This window comes from Arachis duranensis, chromosome 8 (genome assembly GCF_000817695.3).
Source record: "Arachis duranensis cultivar V14167 chromosome 8, aradu.V14167.gnm2.J7QH, whole genome shotgun sequence".
NCBI lineage: Eukaryota > Viridiplantae > Streptophyta > Magnoliopsida > Fabales > Fabaceae > Arachis > Arachis duranensis.
Window position 1 is genome coordinate 23659467 of NC_029779.3, and position 11310 is coordinate 23670776.

The 11310-nt window shown below is 36.9% G+C and overlaps 1 protein-coding gene across 1 annotated transcript in view; it reads right to left on the bottom strand.

Annotated features, from left to right (window-relative positions):
• Positions 1-8097, bottom strand: part of LOC107461432 (nuclear pore complex protein NUP160) — an 8456-nt gene extending 359 nt beyond the window's left edge. The window contains exons 1-22 of the mRNA XM_052253283.1: positions 7900-8097; positions 7455-7550; positions 7272-7369; positions 6887-7007; positions 6496-6678; positions 6202-6391; positions 5505-6037; positions 5106-5271; positions 4533-4804; positions 3931-4118; positions 3399-3475; positions 2972-3303; positions 2555-2623; positions 2154-2472; positions 1739-1867; positions 1501-1609; positions 1204-1275; positions 1015-1102; positions 817-924; positions 513-653; positions 171-344; positions 11-92 (exon numbers count right to left, since the gene is read on the bottom strand). Coding sequence (XP_052109243.1) covers positions 33-92; positions 171-344; positions 513-653; positions 817-924; positions 1015-1102; positions 1204-1275; positions 1501-1609; positions 1739-1867; positions 2154-2472; positions 2555-2623; positions 2972-3303; positions 3399-3475; positions 3931-4118; positions 4533-4804; positions 5106-5271; positions 5505-6037; positions 6202-6391; positions 6496-6678; positions 6887-7007; positions 7272-7369; positions 7455-7550; positions 7900-8097 — 3723 coding nt within the window. The 3' untranslated portion in view covers positions 11-32. The remainder of the gene's footprint in view (positions 1-10; positions 93-170; positions 345-512; positions 654-816; positions 925-1014; positions 1103-1203; positions 1276-1500; positions 1610-1738; positions 1868-2153; positions 2473-2554; positions 2624-2971; positions 3304-3398; positions 3476-3930; positions 4119-4532; positions 4805-5105; positions 5272-5504; positions 6038-6201; positions 6392-6495; positions 6679-6886; positions 7008-7271; positions 7370-7454; positions 7551-7899) is intronic.
• Positions 8098-11310: the final 3213 nt, after the last annotated feature.

Here is an 11310-nt window from a genome sequence, read left to right on the forward strand (position 1 = left end):
AAAGACAGACCAGTCAACAGAGGTAATCATCTTTAGAAAGTGGCATCAAAAGGCGTAGCGAGTATAATTGCATCTTTCGAGTCCACGTTTATCTGAAAAGCAGAGAAAAATGAGAAGAAAATTCAGTGCCTTGTAGAAAAACAAAAAATACCGAAAAGACATAAGCTTACTGTCTTTAGATGATTTTGCAAAGAACTGAGAAGCATCTTTTTGAGCTCGTCCCATTGTTCTACCATGTGACCTTTTCTGGTCAATTCCTCAAGTTGGTATAGTAGGCGCTCGATTGTCGTGTATGGGAACCAAGCAGCAAAGGGTTTTTTCCTTCTAACAATATCTGCTGGTCTCTGCAGAAGGTTTACATTAGTCGAAAACGATACCATTAGCATCATGCCATCAAAATTATGAGGATAAAATAGTAATTACTAATTAAACTGAACAATCATAGCACCGGATCATACAAGTTTGACATACTACCGCTAGTACTTTCCATAATGACAGAAAAATTAATTTACCACTGGAGCAAACGATTGTATGCACTCGAGCAAAAGATTAGTAGCTTCTGTATATCGACCATAGCTAACATAAAGCTGAAATAAAGATGAAGGATTTGACTCCCCACCACTCATACCGGACATCCTTTCCTTTTGTCCCAACTGTCATAAGTGAAGTGAATATCACATTAAAATCAGAGAAATACATGAACATATTCATGTGGGGATGTTTAGGTAGTTTTGAAAACAGTTTATGTAGTGCATTTTGCACAACAAGATTTTGATATGAGCAATCAGTGACTACAAATTCAGCCGAGAATATCACCTTGAACAACTGAACCAGCCAAAAGGGCAATTCAATCCGAGGATCTGCACGTAGAAGAGTTTCGGTAACAATAACAGGCAATCTCCCATGAAATTCCTTATATTTTTCCTGCAATTTAGCAGCAGTTCCAAAAGAAAGGGTGAAACATGGAAACAGAAAAACATATTTGAACAGACCATAAGTTTTCAATGTGCATACAAGGTAAATCTTCAGAGTTGCCCAGCAATTACTACCGTCAGTTTGCGGGGTTGTGTGATGTGTAACAGGTGAACCATGGCCATGTTCCCTGAAATCATCCAAAACATGAATAAATTATACAATGCAGAATAAGCAGGAATAAAAGAAGATACCGTATGTGCCAAAAAAAGGATCGTTAGGTTATCTTACTCAACCCAACTAGATTCTACTTTATCAAGACAGCATCTCAATGAAATAGCAGATAAAACTCTTTCCAATTCCCTAAAACAGAAACCAGCATTACATATATAAGTATAGCAATACACACACAATTGAATATGGGTTTTTCAAGGTTTAAAACATTGTATAAAGAAAGTCATATGAGTTTCAATCTTGAATATACATGGATGATATGAAGATTTAATATTTGCTCCTCTCATTTGACATCCTCCCTTTACTCGCAAAAAAATAAAATAAAATAAAATGCAACTAAGTGCGTATGTCCACCTCTTCAGTGCTGAACCCTTGAAAAATCTGAGAAGGATTGTGAAGGCCATATCATACAAATTGTTGTTGACAAGAAGTTCAGCCAAATCTGATAGGGCTCCATCTTTTCCTAAAGAAAAAAGAAAAGGGGAAACATGGTTCAAGTTTATATCTAACAAGAACACACAGTATTTAATAGGTAAACCTTGCAATGATCATATGCTTCACATAAAGCTAAAGAATGAGAAAGTATACTAACCAGAAAATGTCCACCTGACATTTACCAGCGATAGCATATACTCTGCTGAAGTTAGCACAAACTCATTCTCGAGTTTTTCAACATCAATACAAGACTGCCACCTTTCAGGCTCAGCATCATTATCAGCTGCTGCAGCAAAGTTAGAAAATGATATCACTAAAACTGCAAGCAACACTGGAAACAATATTTAGTTTTTTACAAGAAAGCATTAATACAGAAGTTAATAAGTAGGAGTTTAGATGAAGAAAGGAAACTGAAGTAAAGAAAAAACAAAAACAAAACACTAAAAAAGAAAAGCTACCCAACAACTCAATGAGGTTATCAGGAATGACCCCACATATTTCATTCAGCTAGAAATATGAAACAAGTGATGAATTCAAACTAGCACCACAACTTTGGCTGTAAAGCTACTTACAATGATCTTCAGGCGTTCTTTTAGCTTTCTTACTTGGGTAATGTTTACCAAGAAGAGAACTTCCATTAGCCGGTGGTTCAATCCAGGCATATGCAGGATCAACAAGGTGTAGTGAATTGACAGCAGCGGAGAGTGCATTCAGCTTCTCTTGCAACATCAATGAACTGCCTTGGTAATCTTTTGAAGCAGCTTCAGTTCTCAAACGAGTTGAATACATATACATGTAATTTGCTGCTCGTCGCCAATTATGCTGACGCATTTGAAATGCATAAAGCAACTTGTACAAGTTTGGCTTTGCAGAAATATCTGATCGTTCAGCCTGCATATTACACAGTAAACATTCTATGGATGGAAGAAAACTGCAAAACTTACATCATTTAGTCTGCTCGATCAAAGCATACCTTCCAAGCAAGCTCTTGCTCTACCTTTTCCACTAGCCCAATAAGGGGAAGTTTATTGCTACAAAGAATCTGTGAAGAACAAAAACGAACAAGATTGGGCGAAGATTCTAAAGAAAATATGCAAAACAAAAAGTATAAATATTACATTGCACAAAGGCTCTCTCATGTTAGGCGTAGGCTTGTTTCAGAGTGCATCTTCAATAATATGATCTATGGCTTCACTAAAAGTAAATAATTAAACAAACCTATATCTGCCTGTGAGGATATGGCCAACAAATATATTGTTCTAAAATGGATAATTCCACATCTATCTCAGTGTATCCTATCCTCTGCATCATCTCAAGCTCTTTTGGTAAACAAATAGAAGCCAATTAACAAAGGAAAATCAGAAAATTCACAGTTCATCTGAATTCCAACCTTTATAGCACCTTGTTCGTAAAGGACATTTATAAAACGCCTCAAGCAGATGTATTTGCTCTCCTCATCTGGATTTGAAACTATTGCACAATAGGCATCATAATAGCGACCAAGGTCTAATGCAAATATGAAGACATTCGCCCATAGTCGGCCCCTTGTGGTTGTAATGGATCCATTAACCGAGTTATTCTCATCGTCCATAGCTTCATCAACTTGTTCAAGTGCAGCAAGAGCAAACTCGTAAGCACCTTCACTAATACTATATCGTTCAAATAACTGCATAGCCCACTGATAGTATTGAAGCTTCCAAGCAGCCATTGATGCGCAACCACCTGCATAGAAAGCATAAGAATTGATAAGAAAACAAATAGTTCTAAGATTATCTACTTGATGAAGATCTTTGGAATTTAGAGATAAAGATACTCGCTAAAACCAAGATACGGAATTCCTACATCTTCAGGCAAACTCTGCAAAGCCTCGGATGCACCCTTTCCAGATGAAGATCTGGATTAAAACAAACAAATAGCATCAGGACAGAATGTTAAGCCACCAAAAGCATATGTGCAGAGGACTTCAATACTACTATCAATGGAGACTGATTGCTCCAAATGCTGAATTTTCCTCAAAGGGGCTTCATATAGTGCATTTGCATACTCCAGATATTTAAAATGAAGGTGCATACATGTTCATATCTTCCCCCTTAAGCCAAAGAAGTTATTACTCCTTGCTCTCCTTAAAATTTGAGGACTGAATTTTCCTAAACATATAAAGATGATTTTACATATATATGATTATCATATTTGTCAAAGAAAAAAAAGGAGGAAGTTGGAGTCACTTCTATTGTATGTCATAAAAGTTTCCAATACCATTTCATTTTATGAAAAATAAGAAAATCATTTTATGCAAGTCTGGATCATCCAAATAATAGAAACAAATATTTCAAAGGTGAACTATTGCACCTGAAGAAACAGCGAATGGCATCAAAAACCTTTATGTCCTTCTGTGTTGTATGCAATCCACACTGCACCTGTGCAAGGAGGCAGCATCCTAGAAGATGATGGCGTATGCACCATCCACCATCAGATTCTTCACTACTTCGGGATGTCTTCTGCGTTAGAAGATGTGCTTCCACCATCATGAGCAATTGCTGTTGAAATATTTGAAATTGAAATATAGTATTCCTTCAGTAAAGATACTAAAAGGGTACAAAAAATAAATAAAACATAAAGGATGGGCCATGGGTTGATTTTGATGAGCCCCTTTTTTTATGAGAAAAAGAAAAGGTTACATTTTTTAACAGATCTTTAAAAGATTTAAGTTTAAGTTTAACAGATCTTTAAGTTTAATCATGTTACTAAAATGTAGAATTTAGAAACTAAAAAATGTTACCTCTAAATATCCCTTTTAAGAGGTTTTACTTTAAAAACTAAAAAATTAAAATAAATAAATAATTAATAAAAAGGGCTAAACGTTTCAAAAGTAAAATAAAATGAATTTCTTAACAGCACAACAAAGTCAAAATAATATCCATTCTAAGAAGAAAACCAGGCAAGTAAATGACCTCAACAGCCTCATACTGGCCATGCTTGAAAAGGATAAATGCAAGATCAATTGAACAACTCGGGAGCATAGAAAAATCACGAGACTGGCCCCATCTGATCCAACTGATAAAGTCGCTCATCATGTCACCAAAGCTCTGCATATTTGGAAATCTTTCTAAAAGGTGGCCATGGTCTGTTGATGAACTACTAACATTTAGCAGCAATATAAAAGCCAATGTGTTGTCGTGTCTACCAAGCTTCTCATTCCATAATTGTTTCCCCGTGTTGCAATCTGCATCATGACCAAACTTGTTAACACACAATATCAACAGTATATAAAGTCTCACTTGTTCTGTGTTATTTCATCTCACAAGTCAGGAAAGAGACACTAGTCTGTAGGTTTTATTGATTTCACAATGAAAGCATGCTTTTGGGAAGTCAATTTAAACAAGTTTCAATCTCTATTTCTTCTCATTTTGGGAGTGGGGTGATCTTGTGAGTCTTTGTCACCTTAAGGATGACTAATTCATGTCAAACTCAATAAATTGGCATGTGTAATGATTAAAGATTTAAAAATTAAAAATAAATCGTACCTATATGTAATGATGAAAGTTTAGAATTGACATCCTCAGTTGTAGCTGGTGCAGATGGTGTGATGGCAAAGAAGTTGATGATTAGCCATCCAAAAATAATTTCTTGAAGGAGCATTGGAACTATCTCACGTTGTATTCTGGTGATATCATCATGTGACAAGTGGACCTGTATTATATAAAGTTAAGTTGAAACCAAAGTTGTAGTAACAATTCCCTAACAAATACAAACTAAACTCTTTGCAGAATTAAAGCTAGATGTAAACAAGGTACATGACCTTGGTTGACCAGGTACTCCACAAATTTTACAATTGAAAAACTGCTATATTATGTAATTGCATAACTTTTTCAATTATCTGATTTTACAATAAGAAAATCAATGTCTACACATGGAAAACTCACCTGACCACCGATGTCCACCAGATAACTTGAAAATAGAAGGAAATCCCAGGCCGATTCAAACATCACTTTCGAAATCTGATAAGTAGCATGCACTATAATGGAGGAGTTTATATTTGATGACACTTCAGTATGAAATTTTTGTGCTGTTTTCCGTGGAAGCAAAAGTTTCGAGAAACCCTCAATTACATTTAAAATTCTGTTCCATCCAGAAGCCTTTTCGTACAAGCTTTGAACAGATAAGAACATTTCAGCAGAAAGTTTTCTCAAGCTTTTGTGATCCATAAGCTCCTTCTCGGTGGGCCCTGATATACAAGATCCAGTTTCCAGAATCTTCACTATACAGTGAACAATGTCTTCAGATGAAATCACTGGTGGAGTTAAAACTGATTCATAAAAAATAGAGGAGGCAGTTTTGCCTAACTGTTGGCTGAAACTCATAACACATCTAAATAATTCGACCACAATTTCATAATCAAGATCATCATCAACTAAATCCAGAACGCGTGTGAGCCTATCAACTTCATCTGAAGACCCTATATGTTATGGAAAAAGCCCAACATATCAAGGAAAGCATACGAAAACAATGTACAGAATAATATAAGAAAGTACCATTAAAAAATAGAACTATTTTTAATACATGAATTCTGAAAGAGAGAAGATAGATTAGAGACTAGAGGTATCCATAATTATTAGATACCTTCTAGTATCCTCTCAAAATATTCCAAAGACCGAAAAATTGAAACCGAACTTTTTCTGATTAAACCAACAGCATGAGTAGAAGAATCAACAAGCAAGCCGTATATTGCATTGTTCTTGCACCAATTGCAGAAGTAGCGGGTCAGAAAACGTTTCCAAGAATGCAGTCCAGACAGCTTTCCAGAACCAACCTACAATAGTATCAATCTTGTCAGTTTACCATAACATGCCCTTCTCAAAACTAAAGAACGGATAAATACCAAAAGAGAGATTAATTAGATACAAGAATGATGACCTCATGTTCAATGAGTGACAGAACCTCCTTTTTTAGTCCATCAGCAGTTAATGCTTGTAACTCAGATTCAGGCAAATGCCTGCTATATTCAGCAAGTGTTGCATGCAAAGCAACATTATGATGCACCCCAGGAAGCAGCAGTCTGCGCAGGAATATAGAAGATACAAATGGCACAACATCCTCCTACATAAAAGAAATAATTAAGTCATCCTCTTCAAAATCATGGATAATAACCCAAAAAAAAAAAAAAACGAGAAAGCACCAAGTGCTATCTTGAACATACGAGAACTCCTAGCATGATAGCAAACAATACTTACATGTCACATTAGAACCTTGACTTCCTGAAAACTAAAAGGACTCAAGAAATATTATAGATGATCTAACGTAATACCTTTGAAGATGAAAATATTGAACATGCAATTTGCAAGATTTCATCTGCTTGATGTTCTGAACTTTGAAACAGCTGCTCAGCAACTTCTTCTTCTTGTAAAGCATACGAAAATGCTTCTACCCTGACCAGACATAGGATAACAATTAAGCAAGAAGAACCATTTCACCCTCATTAATATCCAGGCTAGATTTATATAAAGTAATAGAGTCAAGACCACTATCAAATACCAATTGGCAAAAGTGTAGCTAATATCATATTTTACACGAACTGGTTTCTTTCATAAAATACAGATACAACTGGAGAGATAATACCAAGTTTATACTATAACTAATATAAGAATTTATCAGCTGAATAGCTTGGCATGAACAAACAGAATGATACTTACTGCTCACGATTGTTTGTTGTTAACATGTGTGAAACCAATTCATCATCTTTCAATATCCATATCCTATCCAGTGTTATTTTAACGTCAAGGCATTGTGCCTGCACAAAACTATCGCAGTCTCACATCCAGATCAAGGAGTCAAAAAACGTCATCCATTCAAGCAGCTTAAGTCCAGTGGATTACCTCCTTCAAGGTGATATTTTGCACTGAAGGATGCATAGAAAAACCATTTCTCCCCCAAAAATGATATACTAAAGAAATCATCTCCAACTCTTCATCCTTCACAATCAAGCCCAAAAATACCAGTTACAAAAGGAAGCAATACAAGATAGCATATTAGAGTATAATATTGATATTTACATCAGCTAAGTAGCTGATACTGCAAATGATGTTAGTCTTTTAAATGAAACTCAATTACTCCAGGTGTTAAACAAATCCTTCAGACATCAATCCGTATTTAAGACAATATGCATGGTATAAACATTAAACAATATTTGCCGAATGCAACCAAAGTTCATAATGGAAGATAGAATGATTTAATCTTAACTGGGAAAAGGGGGGGAGATAAAAGATATGGAGCAACAAAGAAGAAAGAGCAACAGAAAACAGAATGTCTTCGGTTACATACCAAACCGTGATTGTATGAAATTGACAGAGTAATTTCACTTAAAACAGGGTCAAATTGACCCACCCATAACCTTCGAAAGGTAGCACCTACATACCAAAGCCGGTGAAGTGTGAGAGCAAATCTGTCATTTTGAGCATACAAGTAAACACAAGAATGCGATAGTGCATGATACCGAAGAAAGGGAATGATCAATTGCATGTGATATCTTGCACAAATGAGATGATGTTTACCATTTCCAATCCCCACATCCAAGGCATAACATAAATGTGAAAAGCATACAAGTTGGAGTTAGATTTGATATACAGTAAATACCTGTTACGGTATGACTAAAGACCCTGCTATGAGATGAAAGATCCCAAATTCATAATGTCCCATCTGAGTGAAGCACAAACACAAATCTTTTCCCATGTAACACAGATATTTCCATGTCCTGTACAGCAGCAACCGTTTTGCCCCTGGAAGACATAATTAACAAATACATTACAGTTCTGAACATGGGAGCAGGGAGGGGAATAAATTGAAATTCCAAAAAAAAACTAACATAAGTAATATTATATATGGTATTTTGCCTATTTATTATTAAAATTTAAAACAATAATACTGTGATATCAAACCCCACAAACGGCTGACTCCAGCTTCATCTCTCAGCTCATGCACAAAACCTTTAAAAGGAAAACATATGCATCACAAACCATTAGGAAATGATAAATCAATAGCAGGCAAATTTCAAATAGAGAAATTCCACATTATCAAAGGCATGCTTATGTTGCAACATAGTTGAAACCATCTCCATTTCCTAATCCACCAACAAACAACAACACAACCAGCCCACGCAAACTGAAAGTTACACCAAAAATGCAGGCCTCAAGTTCTTGGAGAAATTTGAGAATTACACAAGTATGGTTTACTATGAAAGGTCAGAGAAAAGGGGAGAAGCATAGTAGCATACACACAGTAACATACACATGGTAACAGTAACTGGAGATCAAGTTGCCAAGCCAAGTTAATCATACCAGGAGCACTTGGGTCAATCACGCCAAGGCGAAAACAGCACACAGAACCATCACTTCTGCCAACAACAACACACCCAGCCGTTGCCGTAACAGCAGTTATCGGCACATGATTAGAAACATAATCGCACACATTAAGCTCGGAAAGATCCTCTGCTGGGAAGAGGGCACTCGATGCGTAAGCCGAAACATTCCGAATTTTCAAAAGATAGGCCACCCCAGTCACAGTTAACACATATAACAAGTAAGGAAACCTAGAATTCCTACTAATCTGCATCCAAAAGAAAGAAGAACACAACTACCAAATTAAATTACAGGTAAATAGAGAGTTTGAATAAGCTTATAAAATAAACACATTCAACATAGAAGAATTAGAAAATGAAGCAGCTCTCTAGATGGTTCTCCGATTCTGCAGATGCAGAGACTAATTATCTTCACATTATGCTTTCTTTACATAATCCAAAAGCTCATTGAGGCGAAATAAACATAACAAGTGCAGTGAATAGTTTAAGCAACCTCATTTTTGCAGACGAATGCAAATGGACAAAGCGGGTAAGGGAATGTGAATCTTAGACCGGCTTTGGGTAATTCCTTCGAAGCATTGAGCTCAAGAAGCTCAAGAGCATGAGGCTGCAACTTGTGGATCCTCCTGTGGACATTATGAGATCGACAATGAGACAGAATCCTTTTAACTAACTCTAACCAATTGCTAACAAACTCTATAGCAACCCTAACTAACTCTAACCAATGCTAACAAGCTCAGTAGCTACCCTAACTAACTGAGATTAATTAATGCATATGCGTAAATTGCAGAACCTTTTTTTCTCCACAAAGAACGTTGGTACTACTTGTTACTGAAATTGTCTAACTTTGAAATGCAAATAGCAAAGTTGAAAGAGATATCGAACCAAATTAGATAAGCTGAAGGATCTTCGAGGACGAAGCAGGAACCGTGGTCATCAACAGTGAGAGGAGCAATTGTGGTGGCGTTGGTGCCATCGACGGCGGTGGGGATGTTGGAGGAGGAAGAAGCGACGGAGAGTTCGATCCACTGAAAGACGTCGGTTCCGATGATGGGGACTTCCTTGCCGGCGAGAGTGGAATCAGTTCTCATTTTGAAATTCGAAGCTAAGAAGCATAAAACCCTAAAAAAGGAAGGGGTTTTTCTCAGTGTAGGGTTCTACTAAGCTGAGCTGCAGGAAGAACAGTACAAATGTACAATAGAGTTGGCGCTCAAAAAGAAAAACATTAAAAACCAAAAATAATGAGTAAAACAAGCACTAAAATACTAAATGTCTCATTTAAAATAAAATAGCAACACTAAAACACATTAAAAGTCTAAACCATCTTCAAATGCTTAAAATAAAACAATAGTATAACAAGTTGATCCCTTCTTAAATCAGCAGCCATCAAATAATTTCCGCAACCATGTATTCCTATTAAGAAAATACCAATTGTGTTGTTTGTAACTGCTTGCTTATCAGCCATTCCAGGCAACACAATCCACAAGCAAACACACTATACCAGCAACTTAGATTTAAAATCCTCAGAAGTCAGAACAGCAGTATCTCATATAACTTATATAAACAATAACAGGAGCAGAATTCTTTAAAAAAAAAACAATAACAGTAATAGAGCATTATTCACAAAATTTCAAATGATGTTCATAAAAAAAAATTCACCTGAAGTCCTGAACAATGATTCAACGAAGCAGAGGATGTCGATTCCGGAAACCGAGGACGGAGATCAGGAGATGTGACAGGAACTGAGAATGAAGGAGGTCAAGCACAGAAAACGGAGGACGTCGTCAAGCTGAGGGAGCCAGGGGACGAGAACGCGAGCGAGGCGGCGAGAAGTCTGAGCCGCGAACCACGAACCACAGTCACAAATGTACAATAGAGTTGGCGCTCAAAAAGAAAAACATTAAAAACCAAAAATAATGAGTAAAACAAGCACTAAAATACTAAATGTGTCACCGCGAACCACGAACCACAGTCACGGAAGAAGCAGCGGTGACCGGCGAGAACGCGACGAAGGGGACGAACCTGACTACGCGACTTCGCGAGGAACAACTCCAACAGGAACCACGCCACGAAGAGGGAGAAACATCACGAGATCTCCAGCAAGCAGCTTCCGACGGTGGTCATGAAGACGAAGTGGCCGATGGGCTGTTTGGTGTCTCTGACTCTGAGGATGGCGTGAGAGATTGGGAGTGAATGGTTGCAGGTTGCAGCGCCGTAAAGTGAAGTGCGCGAGATTAGGGTTAGGTTAGGGTGATTGGGTGAATTGAATTCCTGAGACATCGACGCATCGTTTGGATTGGGGAATTTGAAGAGAAAGAAAATGGGAAGAGAAAAAATGATGGAAGAATGAATTGTTTGTTATTTGGACGAGAAGAAAA